The 19928-nt window shown below is 44.8% G+C and overlaps 1 protein-coding gene across 1 annotated transcript in view; it reads left to right on the top strand.

Moving 5' to 3' along the window:
• EML6 (EMAP like 6) overlaps positions 1-19928 on the top strand; it is a 744128-nt gene that overhangs the window by 307499 nt on the left and 416701 nt on the right. Inside the window, 1 exon segment of the mRNA XM_030195849.1 lies at positions 736-841. Within this exon segment, the coding sequence (XP_030051709.1) occupies positions 736-841 (106 nt within the window).

Consider the following 19928-nt stretch of genomic DNA (forward strand, 5'->3'; position numbering starts at 1 on the left):
AAAAAGTTCTAAAACAAGTATAATATATGTATAAAATGTTTTCATTATACTATCAATAATGTAGAGAAAAATATTTATTATTTTATAGCTGATAGTAGGCAGGCAGTGTGTTTGATATCTGCCGAGGGCGTTAAACCCGGTATTCAATGCCGGGCCATATCTGGCGATCAGCATTGAGTATCTGGGTTCATTGTGGCCACTAAAAAGTTAGCTGGCTGTGTGATACTCAGCGCTAACTGGTTAACATTTTAGTGCTCAAAGATGAGCCTGCTATTTAGCGGCCTATGTTGACCACTCAACGTCCGCACCTAACCGACTGTGTTGTGCGATATAGCCGGTTAGCAACTAGCCGTTAGCCTGGATATTCAGTGGGAGATAGCCAGTTTGGCACTTAGCGCTATTTAACCAGCCAGAAGCCGTTCCTGACTAGTTAAATTGGGGTGTAGGTCTTTTATTTGAAGTATGCTTTTCTTATTTATTCTTTTTAAAGTATTGATTAAGTTTGAATTATGTTTTTTTATATATACATTTTTTAATATTTAAATTTATGAAGCTCTTTGCAACAATTTATTTATGCAGTGTTATTATGATGCTAGGACCCCTGACACAGGCACTTGTTTGAAATTAAAGAGTGGCTGAAAAAACTTTAGGGTGAAGTAGAAAATCCATTAGTAAGTTGAGCCCTAATGAAACATACATATCTAACAATCTAATAATGCAGACTGTCTGATTTAGGTTGGGAGAGATGCAGCCATTCATATGTGGGATACTCAGACTCTAAAATGCCTATCGCTTCTGAAAGGGTCACATCAAAGAGGTGTGTGTGCACTGGATTTTTCAGGTAAGTACAATGTTAACCTCTGTCATTTAACAGCATTCATTCAATTTTAATATTATTAAGCTGAAATTAATTTTTTCAACAAATTAAGGCCCCGATGCTCAAAACTCCAGCGCGGTTCCAAATAGCGCTGTAAAGATAGTGCCGGAACAGTGTAGAAGAACAATGCCTTAATGCTCAAAGGCGCGCTCATAGCTTTGAGCATTAGGGAGTTCGGCGAGAGGATTATGCTTAGCGCATGTGCAGAAGACTTCTGTGGTAATCTTGGATCCAGTGTGCATGCGTCTGGTAAAATGCGAACGTGAAGCACACATTGGCATCTGTTTTCTGTGGCTTAGAGTGTTATTAATTTTTTTTTTTTTAGCTTGGGCACTTACATTTAGTTGCAGGAAACGGATGCCAATGTGTGCTTTCACTGGGCATTTTTAATTAATTTTTTTAGCATGGCCACTTTAAATTTAGAGGCAGCACTTAACGATTTGTACGAGATTCCTTCCGTTTCCAACAGGAATCAAAACCAGCAGATTTTGTAGAAAGAATCATGAGGAAACATGATAAGCATGAGAAATCCTCTTTTCCAACACTCTAACGCCTATTCCGACCTGGCGTTGTTTTTTGCAGTGGTAAGACAGTTTTGTTTTGGGCGCACTTTTCTGAGTATTGGGGAGGAATATAAAATGACCTCATTTACATGAGCTTGACTACATTTGCATGCTATTTATGCTGATTCCTGGAGCACTCGTTTCCCGCTCTAGACCCCTCTGAATATTTTGGACAGTTAAATATGGGCACTAGTACGGTGCCGATGGCCTCTAGCACCCGTATTTACTTTTGAGCATTGGACCTTAAAAATATTGGGGCTGGTTAGTAGGACCTGCCATATTTGCTGTGACAAAAAAGAGGACACAAAATAAAATACATCCCTGTCCTGCCATGCCCCCTACTCCATCTCCTACCCCACCCCTGCGCTGCACAGTCATCACACCTTGAATCCCCTCTCCCCCCCAAGAAAGCCATATTCTACAAACAGTGAAAATACTAGTAAAGTAACAAATGCATTTTCTTCCGTGCTCTGCTAAATATAAAATGAAAATATGTACATTTCTAAGCATTTCATGAGCATATCCCCCTTTCTTTTCCCTCCAATCCATGAGCAGCATATGCTCCTCTCCTCTCCATCCCCTTCTATGTATTTCTGTCTTTTCCCTTCCCCCATGTACATCTCCCCTCCCCAATCTTTTTTCCAGTCACCCTTCACCTACTTTTTTTTTTTTTTTTTTACAGCTTCCTCACTCCCTCCCTCCACCCACATCACTCCATCCATATCCCCTCCCCTCCTATACCTTATCGTGCACTGTTGGTCTAGTGGCTTCTTTGGGGCATGAAAGGACCCCACTCTTTCCTGCCCGGGTCTGCTTCTGGACCTGCACGCTGCTGGCGCCACTTCAAAATGCCAGTCGATACTTCAAGCAGTGATCGCGCAAGACTTCTGCGGAAATCTTGCGAGGCTACTACTACTTGAAGTCTCAGCAGCCATTTTGAAGTGGCACCAGCAGCGAGCAGTCAGTGGCAGCACCTGGCAAGAAAGAGTGCGTTTCTTTCCTGCCCCGAACAGGCCACTAGACCACCAGGGCACATTAAGGTACATGAGGGGAGGGCACCCTGAGGCCCACTCACCCACAAGCCAGCCTACCCACCTGCCTGGATAAACAGGCAGACTGGAAACACCCACTCGGATGCCCCGCTGTGCCCTCAAAAAGAGGACATGTTCAGGTAACCCTGGTCCTGGTGAGCCCAGTATTCAGCGGTACTGTTTAGACAGTGCCACTGAATATTTTGTCACACCATCTTGGCACCACCTGGTAGTGCCAGGCAGCTCGTTGGATGAGCTGGCACTTATCTGGTAGCAACAATTTTCAGTGGACCGAAATGTAGAACAGAAAAACAGCTGCCCTACATGTATGTGGATTGGCTATCCAGATAGTAGCTGAATATTTTGGCTATCAGTAAAGCCGCAGCACTGATTCCAAATTCCAGATATTCAGTGGGAGCCTCTGTCCTTGAGGGTGCAACCCAGTGAGGTTTTCAGGATTTCCATAATGAAAATGCATGAGATATATTTGCATGCAATGGAGGCAATGACTGCAAAGAGATCTCATGCAAGTTCATTGTGGACATTTTGAAAACCTGACTGGGTTGCAGCCCTTGAGTACTGAAGTTGTCCATTCCTGTAGTTTCCAGATACTGTTGCTGAATATCTGGAATTTTTTACCCACAGGTTACCACCAGAGGCTCAATATTCTCTCCATTATTATACAGGGAAGAAGAATACAAAGAAAAAAGGTGTAGGAAGAGGCTATATTTTGGCATACAGAAACATGCCTGATCATGATGCATCCCTGAGCCTATTGGGAGAAACTTATATATATACAGCAGGGGTGTTATCTGTAGTTGCTTCATTCTTTTGTCCAATCAGTCTGCAGCAGTTCTCTTCATATATCCAGGGCCAGTTCTTAGGCATGGGTGACAGGGGTGATCACACAGGGCCTCGCGCTTCCAGGGGCCCTGTGGTGGCGGCCTCAGCATGACCCTATTTTTTCTCCCCACGTTGAATCCAACGTCTTTCCCTCCGGCATCCTCAAGTTACTTAACTCCCCTGGCGCCGGCTGTGAATAAGGCACACTACTGGGGCCAGTGTTGGGACCTTCCCTTTACCGGTCCTGCCCGTGCAGAAGCAGGAAGTTGCAACACATAAGATGGGACCATCAGAGGGAAGCCCTAACGCCAGCCGCAGCAGTGCAGGATGGGCACCCTAAATTACCCTCCTTGTCTCCCACGTAAAGCGTCTCTTTCTCTCTCCTTGACCCCCCACCTGCCACCTCCTCCCTGCCACCTTTCTCTGTGTCTTCCTTGTCTTCTGCCAGCGGGCAAGTCTTCCTGTGTGTCGGGGCAGGGCAGGGGCAGTGATTTAGGCAGGTTACCGCAGCAGCCCCGGAGGCCTTCTCTCAGCTGCGTCTCGCCCTCCTTGAATCCCCTTGAGAGCGAGACATGGCTGGGGGAGGGCCTCCAGGGCTGCCAAAGCAGCCGTCTTGCATTGCTGCTCCTGCCTTTGACTGCCAGCAGGAGAGAAGAGAGGGGAGAGACCGAGAGGGGTAGGTGATAGCATGGGGGGGGGGCAAGGAAAGAGAGTGGTAGGTGCTAGCATCAAAGGGGTTGAGGAGAGATGGCTAAATGTTGGCATTGAAGGGGCTGGGGGGCAAGGAGAGGGATAGGTGTTGGCATTGAGGGGAAAGATGCTGCACAGGTGGAGGGTGGGCACCAATTTAGAGGTTTCAGTTGGTGCCATATCATGGGGAGGCATGGAGAAGAGGTGTAGGTGTTAGCATCGGGGGGGGGGGCAGGAGAGAGGACTAAGTGTTGGCATTGAAGGGGCTGGGGTGAAGGAAGGAGAAGGATAGGTGCTGGTATTGAGGAGGGAGATGCACGAGTGGAGGGTGGGCACCAATTTATAAGTTTCAAGGGGCACCAGAAACCCTAGTGCCAGCACGCCTTAATCACAGCTGGGCAAGCTGGCGCCAGGGGTGAAGTAACTTTAGAGGATCCAGGAGGGAGGGAAGGAGAGATGCTTCATTTGAGGTGGGGAGAAGAGAGAAATATGTTGGACCTGTCGAGGTAGGGGAGGAAGGAACAAGAGAGATGGATATAAGACTCGGCACAGTACCGTGTTTTGGCTGGTAGCCTGCATTAGTAGTCTAATAAAATAACATGTTCTGGACCTGCCAGGATGGGGAGCAGAAGAAGGGAGAGATAACCAGACTGGGGGAGGGATGAGAGGCCAGATCGGGTGGTGAAGAGTGGAATAGAGGAGGAGAGACACTCTACCCACAGATGGAGAGAAGAAGTTATTCCAGACCACGAGGGAGGCAGAGGATAGAGAGGGAGAAATGCTAGACGTGGGGTAAGGGAGGAAGAGAAGAGAGACAGGACTGACAGGGCACAGACAAGAGATACTTGGCATGGAGTAGAGACAGGGACACAGGGCAATGCTGGAAAAAGGGTGGCTAGGGATGCTAAGAGGGCAGATGCTGGTCAGGACAGATAGGGATGCAGAGAGAAGATGGATGACAATGGAGAGAGAAGAAATGTCGTGGACAGGAGATCCAGGAAAAGCAGGACATGAACCAAATCAAATGGAAAAATAAAATGCTCAGACTACAAAGGTAGAAAAAAAAGTTTATTTTGAATTTATCAGTTGGAAAGTGTCAGCTTTGGGAAATATGCAACTCTGATATCTTGCATTTCCATTCTGTTTCTCTTATATTGCTGTATATGCAGATTCTGACCCCTGGAGTTTTCCAGTTCACATTTTTGCCTTTGTATCTCTTACTGCGATTCCTTGTTTCATATTTGTTGATGATCTGTCTGTGTTTTGCACATGTGAGCAATTAGCGTTATTCTGCAAGCATGTAGTTTCGGTGTAGAGATTCGTAGCAGTCCTATTTGTTCTGTTTTCTTACTAGATACTTGTCAGGTCTCAAAGCAGCAACTAGGTTTGTGAGCTCTTGGGCCGCTGCCAAGGAGCGGCAGTGGCAGGCAAAACCACCCCAACCAGCACTGGGCTAATACACAAAGCAGGGACTGCAGACAGGGATAGGCAAAGCAGGAACACACTGGACAAGCACACTTGGATTGGAACACAAGACTGGAGCAAGGCTTCACCTGCACTTGACCATCCTTCCCCAGGAGTTGAGCCCCTGGGTGCAGGCGGCCGGCAGGACTTACCGGACTGGGCAGGAACTGGATACCAGCAGGAAATACATAGTAGAGTCAAGACTACAAGCTGCCAGGCAGCCACTAAGAAACACAGACAGGAGGGAGTCAGGACTAAAAGCTGCCAAGCAGCCACTAATAAAGAACACAGACACAAGACAAGGAAATACAGACCAGAAACAAGACTAGGAACTAAACAATAAAACCAAAGATAACTACACACAAACAAACAAACAAACAAGAACCAGGCAAGAACTCAGAATAAAACTGGACTAGTTAGAAGTGCACAGAGCACACCCACATGCCAGGGACCTTAGACGATGCAAAGGCAAACACAGAAGTTTCTAGGTGATTAATAAAGCCCATCAGCTGCTAAAGCTCAGCTGCAGCAATCACAAGGCAACTACGGGTGCTGTTCAGGTACAAGCAAGGAAAGCAATTCTGGCAGCCCGGAAGATCTGGACTGAACTGGGCTGAAGTCTGGAACGGGTGACAGTAAACAGACAGTCCATTGCAGCCACCAGGTCTGGCAACCCCTCTGCGAGGTGAGCACAGACAAGGAAACGGACAATAGTGTCTTGGGGTTTTAGGATCAGGTGTAATATTTACATTGCTGCCTTTTCATAGATAAGGTTATTTCTCTTTGAGTTCCTACCTGCTGAGGTCTCCTTAGATACACTTTGGCTTGCTATAGCCGATTTAGGGAAAATGTTGCTACCTGTAAATATGTTGTGATTTTGTCTTTAGTGAAAATTGTCTTTTGGGGAACCTGTGAACATTACATCTTTTTTGGCTACTAGAGGATCTCTGGTGTTGCCTCTGTATATTATTATTATTAGCATTTGTATAGCGCTACCAGACGCACGCAGCGCTGAACACCTGACACAGAGAGACAGTCCCTGCTCAGTAGAGCTTACAATCTAAAAAGACAGGCAAGACAATTAAGGGCACGGGAAGTACTGGATGAGAAAGGAACAAGGGAGAGCAATTGAGTAGTGGCTAGGAGCCAAAAGCAGTGGTGAAAAGGTGGGTTTTCAGCATAGATTTGAAAACAGGTAGAGATGGAGCTAGATGTACAGGCTTAGGAAGTCTATTCCAGGCATAATGTGCCACGAGGGAAAAGGAACGAAGTCTGGAGTTAGCAGTGGAGGAGAAGGGGGACGATAAGAGAGATTTGTCCAGTGAGCGGAGTTCATGGGGAGGAATGTAGGGAGAGATGAGAGTGGAGAGGTAATGGGGGGCTGCAGAATGGATGCATTTAAAGGTCAGTAAGAGAAGGTTGAACTGTATGCGGAAGCGGACAGGGAGCCAGTGAAGTGACTTGAGGAGTGGGCTAGTGTGGGTATAACGATTTTGGCGGAATTTTGGGGGAATGAGGGAATTTTGCCAACATACCTGGATCTTTTCTTAGTTAATATTTTTCCTTTATTCTCTTCTGTGTTATGAGAATTAGAACTCCTGATTGTAGTGGACTTAACCAGAAATTATTCAGTTCATTTTCATTGCTTAATACTAGATTTCCTATGATTGCAAACCCTCCATTGCCCAAGGTACAAATAAGTACCTGTATATACTATGTAAATCGTTTTGAATGTAGTTGCAAAAAAACCACAGAAAGGCGGTATATCAAGTCCCATTCCCCCCCCCCCCCCCCCTTATTTGAATTTGTTTTTCTGTATAAGTTTTGCTTGATTTGTCTTTATTTCAAATTTCATAAATAAAATTTGAAAACACATCTTGTCAACAAGGGGCTAGGCGGGGCAAGGGGCCCCACCGAACTTGTCTGCACAGGGCCCCCTGCCATTGCTTAGACCGGCCCTGTGTATATCTAATCATAATTATGGAAAGTTGCAGTTACTCTATAGCCTTGGCTATATTGGCAAATGTTCATCTAATGGCACCAAAAATGACAGATACAGGGTATCCTCTATATAAACCAATAACCAATATTTTTGTGCTATCATCAGAGAAATGTTTAAGACTCCCATTTCACCATAACTTAACAATGAAGTGTGAGTGATCCCTGTCTTACCATTTCTTGGCCGCAACCTAGAGGGTCACGGGAGCAGCTAGCTCCGACGACCCTGGCCGAAACCAGCTGAGAGCGAGCCGAAAGACCCATAAGCGACCACGGAGGTCAGCAGAGTGAAAATTGGCTGCTACCTGGTCCAGATCGGGACGGCGTAGCGGAAAAGGAGGTGTAAGGTATACGGCAGCAGCAGCAGTTGTATCCTCTAACTTCTAAAAGAAGCTGACGTCCGCTGCTGCAGGCTAGTGCTGTCTCCCGCCTTGCCATCTTCCTGGCCGCGCTGCCCCCACCACAAGCGGGTGAGGCAGAGCCGCTACTGCGTGCCTGAGTGCTTGTTGCATTTCAACATGAGGACTTTGCCGAGCTGTATTGGCTACTGGAGTGCCAATCTTTCCTGCCCCGCCACCATCGCTTTCTGCAGGAACTCTTCCTGCGTGCCCGGTACCGCGAGGCGGAGCACGCTCAGGCCATCAGCTGGGTGCGATGGACAAGTACCGGCTCCGCAAGAAGTTCCCGTTGCCGCCTACCACCTGGGATGGTGAGGAGACGGTGTACTGCTTCAAGGAGCGCTCCCGCAGTGCCCTGCGTGAGTGCAACCGCTACCCGGCACCGGACAAGAAGTGCCACTTGGCCCAGACTACCGACCTCTCTCTAACGCAGGTCAGCAACTGGTTCAAAAACCGCCGCCAGCGCAACCAAGGAGGTGCGGGAGTGCCCGCCAAAAGGATGTTTTGGATGTGATGGTGTTGGGATAAGAACATAATAAAAGCCATGCTGACTTGGAGACAAGACGATGGGCTTGATAGATCCTGATCTAACAATGGCCAGTGCAGTTCAGAAGTATCTAGCAGATACCAAAACAGTAGATGTATTTCTTAACGCTCACTTCCAGGGAGAAAAAATAACTTTCTGAAGTCTCCTTGGCTAGCAATTCATTTATGGCAAAGAGCCGGAAAAAGTCCACAGCGACAGCCTGAGGCTGCTGCCTCCCCCCTGGTTCCTACCTCCAACATCGACACAGCTCCCAGGGTTGCGGAGTCTCTGCGCCCTGGGCAACGCGTCCGATCACCAGACCATGAGTAAAGTACCTACCACATCTTAAAATATTGACAACTAGCAAGGCTTGAAAGCCCTGTCAGTTAAAAACCAAAGTAAAAAATGAACAATTGCCAGTGATCTGAAAACACCTTCAGCGGGATGGACGTGCCTGAGAAAGGAGCCTTTTGCACTGCAATACCTGAGTCTAACGAAGAAGAGAAGCTTGGCAAATGTAAAGACCTTGTGGAAGCCCAAACCCAGTGCTCAAGCACCAGCACTCATCCCTCTCCACATTCCAAAGAGCAATTCAGCCAACTACCCTAACATTGTCTTGCAAATACCTTTCCCTGACTAAGAGCAACCTCCCCCCCCCCCCCCCCCCCAATACTGGACCCAACACTGATCTCAATAGCTGAAAGGCAAGCCAAATAATCACAAAAGACCAGAACACCATTTCCCATACCAAAGATCATAGCCCTATCACACGTCCAGTCATCAAAACACGGTCTTAATAGTAACCATAGGGAATACATACCATAATGAATACCCTCAAACTACTCCTAATAATCCACTCCTTAACACTGATCCACTCAACACTTCACCCTCCTTACCGTCAAAACAGTTATCCAAGCGATTAGCAGGTTTTCCAACACCCACTGTAAACTAGATATTTGTCCCAGCTACCTAATGAAATCCGCCCCTGACCGCTTCATAGCAGACCTCACATCCCATCTAAATTACATGCTTCAACAAGGCCTCTTCCCCAAGGAAAATGGCAACATCCTACTCACCCCAATGCCAAAAGATACCAAGAAAAATACAAACAAAATCACCAATTACCGTCCAGTAGCATCTATCCAGCTGGTGGTCAAACTGATGGAAAGCATGGTAACCAAACAACTCACAGATTACATAAACAAATTCTCCATATTACACAAATCACAGTCAGGCTTTCGCCCCCTCCACAGCACGGAAACAGTATTACTCACTCTTCTAGCCAAATTCAAGCAGGAAATAGCAACAGGCAAAAACATCCTTCTCCTCCAATTCGACATGTCTAGTGCATTTGACATGATAAAACATAATATATTTATAAGATTACTAGATAGTTCGGGATTGGTGGAAACATACTTAACTGGATCAAGGGCTTCCTAACCACAAGAACATACCAAGTAAAATCAAATTCAAACATATCACCATGGAAAGCAGACTGTGGAGTACCACAAGGATCACCACTATCACCGATCCTGTTCAACCTGATGATGACTCCACTTGCCAAGTCCTTATCCAACCAAGGCCTCAACCCTTTCATATATGCAGATGATGTCACAATATACATTCCTTACAAAACCAAACTGACAGAAATCACCAACGAAATCAAGCTCAGCCTGAATACCATGGATTCATGGGCAACTGCATTTCAATTAAAACTCAATAAAGAAAAAAACACATTGTCTTATCCTCTCATCCCAACACAACACAGACATCCCCACAAGTATCAACACCCCAGATCACACCCTTCCTATCTCAGATAGCCTGAAAATCCTCGGTGTTACATTGGACAGTAACTTAACACTAGAGAGCCAAGTGGCATCCACAACAAAGAAAATGTTCCACTCAATGTGGAAACTCAAACGTGTGAGGCAATTCTTCCCGAGGGAAACATTTCGCAACCTGATACAATCAATGGTACTAAGCCACTTAGACTACTGCAATGGAATTTATGTGGGATGTAAAGAACAAACCCTAAAGAAACTTCAGACTGCTCACACGGCAGCTAGGCTTATATTTTGTAGAACGCGATTTGAAAGTGAAAACCTCTCTGTGAAAAACTACACTGGCTCCCAATCAAAGAACGCATCGCCTTCAAAATCTGCACCCTGGTTCACAAAATTATCTACGGAGAAGCCCCGAGTTACATGACAAACTTGATCGACTAACCACTTAGAAATACATCCGAATCTACACGAACTTATCTAAATCTGCACTACCCAAGCTGCAAAGGACTTAAATACAAATCAACTTACGCATTTAGTTTTTCCTGCATAAGCACACAACTGTGGAACGCATTACCTAAAGTCTTGAAAACGACGTACAACTACTTAAACTTCCGGAAATCACTAAAAACTAACCTGTTTATAAAGGCATACCATTCCGATCCAACCTAAATGCCTTATCTCAGCAACACGACCAAACTAAAGCACATAATGGACATAACACAACTCTTCCGCTCTATGATTCCCTAATGTGGCTGTACCACATGAACTTTATCTTACGACATCACCTTGTATTTGTTCACACCGGAACCTGCAAAGGCCTCTCTGGTACAATGTAAGCCACATTGAACCTACAAACAGGTGGGAAAATGTGGGATGCAAATGTAACAAAAAATAAAATAACTGATGCCAATAACAGAAACCTTAATTTTAAAAAAATGTCTCATACTGTAAAGAAATGTTCATGTCTATGTACTTTGTGAGTAAATACTTAAAAGTTTAAAATGTGGCTTTATTGATGTTTCCCTGAATTGATTGCACAATATAGGGGTATTTCTATAACTGGATGTCTCCTTGAAAGTGCCCCAATGCTATGTGGTGAGAACCTATTCTATAACAGCATCTGGGTGCCCAGATTCCATTATAGAGTACTAGCATGCCTTGTATTTGGGTGCTTACAGTTACACAAGCCATAAACCTGGCATTACTGCAGTCATATAAATGTGGCAAGGGTGTGCATAATTTACAGTATTCTGTAAGTTGTGTGTGTAAGTTTACATGCTGTGCTACTTAGGTGTGCTTAGTTGATTTGCTGCCACTTAGTCATGTAGTGTGCATTTATTCACAAAAGTGCTGGTATTCTGTCTACTTACGCCTGCAAGCGGCATGCAAATGTAGGTGCCTAGTTATAGAATTGCCCTTTATATTTTTACCTTTAAGATAAGTAATTCTATATGAAAGAAATGATAAAAAGCAACATGTCTCTGTAGCACTGATGCAGTGAATGGAGTCGTGATCAGTATTGCAACTTTCAAAAAATTATGGGCCTGGTAATCAACTTGATCAGTTAGGTCCTAAGGTTAAGCTTTGACACCAGTGTTTAACTTTAGTTATATATTCAACAATATCATTTGTGTAACTAGCATTGCTGTTTTTTTGTCTGACTGGTAATGATGCTGGCAGCTATCTGTTTAAAAATTAGGCAATTATTGATGCAATTAGGATGATCTCTCAGAGTCATGATGAATCATCTGAAGTACCTTTGAGATAAGAGGGAATGGTGGGAAAGCATAGATGAAGTGGCAATCCCACTGAATGTTGAAAAGATCCTGATCTAAGCTTGGCCCCCCCAAGGCAGAGTAGCAGAGGGGCATTTCACATTGTCCAGAGACATGAAAAGGTTGATTTGAGATGATCCCCATTTCTTGAACAATCATGCTTCAATTTTGGAGTCAAGGGACCATTCATGAGGGTCCAGTTTGAGGATGAGGAATGTTTGCAAGTTGATTGCAGTAACCTGTCTGGTAAATAGCCGACGAGTTGTTGTGCAGAGTCAAGGTAAGATGCCAGATGTATGTGGCCACTCTTCACATGCAGAGAGAGCCTGAGCCTCCCTGCTTGTTTAAGTAAAACCTGGCCACCTGAATCCATGGTGTGAAAGCACACAGAGTGTAATACACAGCTCGAAGCGCTAACTGGTTGATATGAAGAAAACGCTCCTTGGTATCCCAGGAGCTTGTGTTTTGATCTGTTCGAGTTGTGTGCCCCACCCCTGTGCGGAGGCGTTTGTTGTGATGGAGAGGTGGGGCTGTTGAGGCTTGAAGGGGCATCTTGCCCTCAGGGATGAGGAGAGGCACCACCACTGGAGGGATTGTTTGAGAGCTGGAGGAATAGGAATGAGATGGTTGATTGACTGTGTGTTCTGGTTCCAGTGACACTTCAGATGCCATTGAATTAGATGCATGTGAAGTCTATAGTGTGTGGTAGCAGAGACATTGTGGTTGCCATATGGCCCAAAAGTCTGAGGAATGTGTGTGCAGATACCTCCCTTGATGCGCAGAGATAGGTGCAAAAGTGTGCTATGGCTTTCTGTCTGTTGTCCCAAAGGAAGGCTGTTGCTGATATGGTTTCTAGATGTGCTGCTATGAATGTCAGCAATTGGGTATCTAAGGTTAGATTTACTGTAGTTGATGAGGAAGCCTAAGCTTTGTAAGGCATGGAGGGTAGCCTGTTTGGTCAGTTGAGAATGTTCTCTGGAATGGGCTGACAGAAGCCAGTCATCCAGGTATGGGTAGACTTAGTGTCCCTGCTTTCTGAGGTGTGCCGCCACTGCTGCAATGCACTTGGTATACACCCTGGGTGCTTGATGAGAATCTAAAGGGTGGCACCTTGTGTTGATAATGCTGATTCAAGATTTGGAAACTGAGAAACCTCCAATGAATGGCATGGATGAGGATGTGGGTATGAGTGTCCTCGAGATTAAGAGAGGCAAGCCAATTGTTGGTCTGTAGAAGGGGAAGGATGATGGTGAGAGTGATAATTTTGAACTTTTGCTTTCTGAGATGAGTGTTGAGGAGGTGAAGATGGCATGGATGAGGATGTGGGTATGAGTATCCTTGAGATTAAGGGAGGCAAGCCAATTATTGGTCTGTAGAAGGGGAAGGATGATGGTGAGAGGGATAATTTTGAACTTTTGCTTTCTGAGTTGAGTGTTGAGGAGATGAAGATCCATTATGGGCTTGAGTCCCTTTATCTTTATGGGAATGAGAAAGAAGTAGGAGAAGAACTCCATTCTCTGCTGATGCACAGGAACCTCCTCCGCTGGATTGTTTTGGAGCAGGGATGGAGCTCTGCAAGCAGGATGGGGATCTACTTGTGTAGAATTTTTGAGGGTGGCGGAGGAGAGGGAAGGGGTAGATAATTGTGGACATTCAGATGGTACCCAGTGGAAATGATGGATTTCCTATATTGCGTGTGTGATTCTGGTGCCTGGATAGATAGTTCACATATTGTAGAACAGTTGTCCTTGATCTCAGACACTGTGGGCTCGATATTCAGCCCACGGGATGTAGGCCGGCTAACTCCCATAGTCGGCACTGAGCCTGGATATTCAATACTGGGCTGTTTCGGGTGACCGGCATTGAATAACCAGGGTTTATTTGGCCACTGTCAACTTAATTGGTTAAGTAAATATTCAGCGCTGGCCAGTTAAGTTTTTAGCAGCCAAAGATAGGCCTGCTATTTACGCAGTCTGATATGGCCACTTAGCCGGTGAAGCTCTGAATATTCACAGCTAGCCAGCTATATTGTGTGATATAGCTGGTTAGCCGCTATGCGCTGACCTCGAATATTCAGCCAGAGATAGCCGTTTATCCCCGCTGAATATTTACGGATAGCTGGTTAAGTGCTATTTAACCGGCCTGGAGCTGTTCCTGGCCGGTTAAATAGTGCTAAATATTGGCTGGTGTATTTTAACTTTTTCCCTAAAGAGACTGTCTCTGAGGCAGTGAACATCAACAAGGCGGTCCTCCAGCTCTTCCCTAAGGTCAGCAGCTTTGAGCCATGCTTGTCGGGCAGGTACATGTGACGATTACCTCAGTTCATGAAGAGGTATTGTAGGTGTCAAAGGTGAAACAGATTGAGATACCATAACTTCTTCAATTTGCTGTAGAATGGAATGCTGATAATGTAGAATTTGAAGTTGATGAGCATCTATTTTGAGAGTGAGGTATCTCTGCTGATATTGAGCTCAAGGTGCTTGGAAATGGATGGTGTTGGCAATTTGCGAGTTGGCGGCCCTGGAGAATTTGGTGCATTGGGAGGGCAAGGATCTCCTTGCTGGGAGCATCACAAGACTTGAGAATGGCATTAATACCCTCTGCTCAGTGTGCAGCAGCTGCTAAGAAAGCAAATAGAATGCTAGGAATTATTAGGAAAGAAATGGAAAACAAAAATGAGGATGTTATAATGCCATTGTACCACTCCATGGTGCGACTGCACCTCGAATACTGTGTGCAGTTCTGGTTACCACATCTCAAGAAAGATATAGTGGAATTAGAAAAGGTACAGAAAAGGGCAACCAAAATATTAAACAGGGTGGGACTACTTCCCTATGAAGAGAGGCTAAATCGGCTTGTGCTCTTCAGCTTAGAGAAGAGACAGCTGATGTCTATAAAATACTGAGTGGAGAGGAACGGGTAGATGTGAATTACTTGTTTACTCTTTCTAAAAATACTAGGACTAGGGGCATGAAATGAAGCTACTAAGTAGTACATTTAAAACAAACCGGAGAAAATATTTCTTCACTCAGTGTGTAATTAAACTTTGGAATTTGTTGACAGAGATGTGGTAAAAGCTGTTAGCTTAGCAGCATTTAAAAAAGGTTTTTATACTTTCCTAATAGAAAAGTCCATAAGCAATTATTAAGATAGACTTGGGAAAATCCATTGATTATTTCTACGATAAGCAGCGTAAAGTCTGTTTTACTGTTCTGGGGTCTTGCCAAGTACTTGTCAGGGCCGTGCCAACACGGTAAGCGGGGTAAGCACCGAGGGGGGCGCCGACCTCTGGAGGGCGACGCCACGCCATGCTTATCCTAGCCGCTTACCTTATTTAAATTTACCTCCGACGTCGTCGCAGCAGCTGAGCAGTGTCAGTGAAAGCGCTGCCGAGTCTCCAACCTTCCCTTCCCTTTGCGCTGGTTCGTTCCCTGTGTCTCGCCTTCTTCTGACGTCATTTCCTTGCGAGGGCGGGACACTGAGGGAACAAACCAGCGTGAAGGGAAGGGAAGGCTGAAGACGTCAGCAGCGCTTTCACTGACGCTGCGCAGCTGCTGCCACGATGGGGGTACATTTAAATTGGTTGCGGATCGCTGCGCACGTCACTTCTCGCCCTTCCCCTCTCTCCAATTTCTAGTCGAGCTGCAGTGCATTGCAGGAGGAGGGGGTACTGTTTATTTTGATGAACTGATTATCTTGCAACATTGAAGTTTCAGGAACAATCGCACCAGCCCTGAGGAAGAGTTTTTGAAACTTGGTGCTGAGGTGGCAGAAAGAGTGGTAGCACCAACAGTGTTTAAAATGATTTTCATACATGCCTAGGATTGTGGACTGGGTTAACTCCTTTTATTTTATATACAATGCAGCCATAAAGTAAAAGTGTTTTGCATATACAGTAAAAAAAAAAAGTCAAGGGTTATGAAATTTTAAAAGACAAAGAATCATCTGCAAATGGAAAAAACTAGACGATTCCTTGTCTTTTAAAATGTGATAATTCCTTAGAGGTTGCAATCATTAGTTCGTAATTATTGCTATATGTTTTATTTTTAAATTCTAATTCTTGGATTCCAAATTTCCTAAACTTGTGGACAGAAAGGCTGTTAATGATAATTCCTTTTATTTTTTTCTTTTGCCTTTTGTATAAATGCCGATTGCATACTCATGTACTGTGATGATATAATGAAATAAATGAATAAATAAATGAAAAAAAAATGTGATCATTCCAGTCTAAACCGGTTAACAGCCTGTTCTGTTTCTGAAAAAAAAGGAAGGGGAAGGCAAGGCAGGCAGTGAGGGCGCTCCTGCAGCTGCCAGTGCAACTTCAGGTCACACGCTCTCTCACACCGGCAGGAAAAGAGCCAAGTAACAGGGAACGCCAAGCTGGCAGCTTGGATATCTGCCCTCTTTTGGATCTCCTTGTGACTCTGGGCAAGTCAATTAACCCTCCATTGCCCCAGGTACAAATAAGTACCTATATATAATATGTAAGCCGCATTGAACCTGCCATGAGTGGGAAAGCGCGGGGTACAAATGTAATAAAAAATAAAGTTTATTAGCACTTCCCTTTCTTAGTAAAGAAACAACAAATAGGATTATTGAATTGGTTCACTGATTTCACCTTTGGTGAATACTCTTCTCGTCTTGCTGGGTAGCCCTTGAGACTGAGTGAAAGGTAGATCCTCTTCATTCCACCTTAAAATAAGCTTTTACGGGGCCCGGCGCAACTGGCAGCTGTTGTGTAGCCTGGGGAGACAGAGTGTACCTGTGAACATATAGCGCTCCTTGTCTGGTGCTCCGCTCTTCTCCCAGCAGGGCAACGTTAGGGGGTAGCAAACAGGGGCAATTACCCTGGACCTTCATGTTACAAGTGGCCCCGAGGTTTGCTTAAGCTAAGAAAGCCTGTAGATGGTCTTTGGAGCCCCTTAATGTATAATGCCACCCTATCTCCCAGTCTCATCTCCATTAGTAGGAGCATGGGGCAGAGCAACTAAGGCAGCTTGACATAGTTCTCTCGGGAAGCTGCAGCTTTATGTCCAGGGCCGAGCCATGTTGCAATGACAGCTGCGGAGGGAGGTTTAATTGTGCCATTCTGCTTGTGTTAGTGGCAGTCAAGGAGGTTAGATCAAGAACAGGAGGCGGTAAGCTTGTAAGTCTTGCCATGATTGCTATTGAGAATGATATATGTGCCCAGTTAGATATCAAAGATTTAATTACTTATTTCGTGAACATGAAAGCACGAAAAGCTAAGTGGTTGTAAACCCTCTATTTGTTCAGCAATCCCACAAAGATGCACTCCATCTTTCAGCTCCTATTTCCTTTGCATCTTGTGCCACACGGGGGGGGGGGGGGGGGGGGGGGGGGGGGGGGGGGGGGGGCGCGCCAACTGATAGTCTGCAGAGGGGCACCAGAGAAGAGACCTTAGGCACGTCCCTGGTACTTGTGACCTGAATTGGCCACTGTTGGAAACAGAATACTAGGCTTGATGGACCGTCAGTTTGTCCCAATATGGCAATGCTTATGTATGTTCTTATGAGGAAATCTGTCTTATTCCTTGTCTCAGGATTAGAGCGCATGACCAACAAAGAAGAAATTTTATACAGGAAGCGTGGGTAGGAGTTGTCCTCCTGCAGTGTAGATGTTTGCTGGCTAGTTGCTGGCGTGACAAGCAATACAGATGGGATGGCCTCAGGCTGTGGACTGGAGACCATGTCCTTTTAATGTTCGGACCAGGCTTGTTTAGACTCAGAATAGATAGATTTTGGAGGATTAGATTTAGATTTTATTATTTATAACTTGCCCTTATCCAGGGCCAGATACAAAATACAGTCATAAGATTCATTAAAAAAAACATACTGCACAAGAAAAAATTAACTAACAACAAAAATCCATATTCAGCTAATTAAAGAAAGTTCAAAAACACCAGCAATCTTATTTAAACTGCAGAAACAAAAAAAAAAACCAAGCACATCAAATGGTGCTTTAACTTGCTTGATCTGGGGAAGAGTAGACAGAGGGACAGGGTTCCTTTTGGGGTTGGGAACTATGTCTCATGGGTGAGGGAGATAATATGGTCTGGTCCTTCAGTATTTGGAAGGATGCTGGGGGGTGAGTCCACGGTCCAAGTGTGAGTGGAGACTGACCAACAGAGGCAGCTGATGTGAATAATGGCATTCCTGTGGCTTTCATCTACAGTCCTGCCAGTGAGGGGGTACTATTTCACTATCACATTTTCAATAGCGAGGGACAGGCATGCTCTGCAGGACTCCAAGGAATCTGCCTGTTTCTGGAGATTGAAAACACAATATTGAAGCACAATTCCCCACTGGCAGCAATGCAGTTGAAGGTCTTCTGCTCACCTTAGAGGAAACAGTGGTGCTGATACTGGGCCCTTGGAGGAGAGAGAAGACTGTGTGGAGCTGAAGAAGGGGCTGGAGCAGCCATGGAGGAGCAGTCAAATCCAGAGGTGGCTGTAGCCAGTGAAGAGCGATGCTCTGTTTATTTGTTCTGCTGATGAAAAGTTTTTTTGTTTTGTTTAATGGGGAGCTGCTGTGACATAAAATTTCAGGAGAGAGGAAAGCTGTGACCATTTGGAAGCAGCTAGCTTGAAATGCATAGCTTATCCATTTAAAGGCTGAATAGTACCATTAAGGGGGGAATTTATCAACATGAGTACTGTTAGATGTTTTATTTTACTGATAACTCCAGTTATTAGTAACTAGGTCTCATTGCCTAGCACGTTATGGTTATTTTACCACGTCTTAACGGTTGCTCATGTTGATAACTTCTCCCCTAAGAGAATAATATTACAGCAGGTTGCCTAAGTGGGGAGACCAAATAGATGCCTAACTTAAGCCTATTTTATAAAGAGACATAGGCGCCTATGGGGGAATTCATCAAGCAGTGTTAGGGCTTTCACATGGGCATTGGGGCCTTAATGTGTGTTAAGGGAATTAATTCATGCTAAATGCTAAGATGCCTATTTTATATCTTTAGGCTTCTTAGTATTTAGTGTGCATTAAGGCTGTAATGCCTATTCAAGGGCCCTAACACTGCTTGATGAATTTCCTCCTATGTGTCTTTATAAAATTGCCCCACAAAAGCTGCAGGAGTCATGGCTACAATAAACCAATATATGTTTATACCAACTTAAGTGTTGGTATAAATTTACATATGTACAGTCCAGGTGACTGTATATATTTTATTAAGAACGATTATAAATCATGACTCTGCCTTCTTTCCAGAATCCGCCTCTGAACATTCCGGTACCTAAGTCATATAAAAGTACATGCACTGTGCTTACTTTTACTTTGGGGTAATTTTATCAGCAGCATTGTAGTCACATACACTGGCATATATGCATCACAAAGGCCTTTATAAAATTGCCTCTTAAAGTTATAAGTACAGTTCCACCTTTAGGGTTTGGACATGCATACAGAATTGAACTGTGCTTTCCCCACTTGACGACAAACACATAACTCACTTTGAATGTAAAGCCTCTTATATCTATATGAGAAGAAGAGGCAGGGTATATTATGTATTTTTGATATGAGTATTGAGTATTGTTTGTATTCAATTGCATTGTCTATATATATAGTTAGCACTGTATTAGGACTGCTTTTCCTATAGTTTGCAGTATCCTGTGATTGATTCCTTGTGAGGTTTTCCTATTGGCTGTTAGCTCTGAGCTGGGGCCAGCCTCTCTCTTCCTTGCATGCTTTGGTGATCAGCAACTGTTCTAGTGGGCTGATCCCTCCTTAATCTACCGTAATTCCATCAAGATTTTTCACCATTTCCCAAGTTTCTCCCCCTTCTTTCCCTTTGAGTGTTACAGCTTTTCCTCTCAGCTGGGCTGAGGTTCTGGCCAACTCCTTGCCCCTGCAGTGACTAGATGCAGACGCTGTGCAGAAGGCAACAATTCTTTTACAGCAACTGAACTGTAAATTGGATTTTCTTTATTCTGAGTACTACAATAAAGAAGA

The sequence above is a fragment of the Microcaecilia unicolor genome, chromosome 3 (assembly GCF_901765095.1).
Source record: "Microcaecilia unicolor chromosome 3, aMicUni1.1, whole genome shotgun sequence".
NCBI lineage: Eukaryota > Metazoa > Chordata > Amphibia > Gymnophiona > Siphonopidae > Microcaecilia > Microcaecilia unicolor.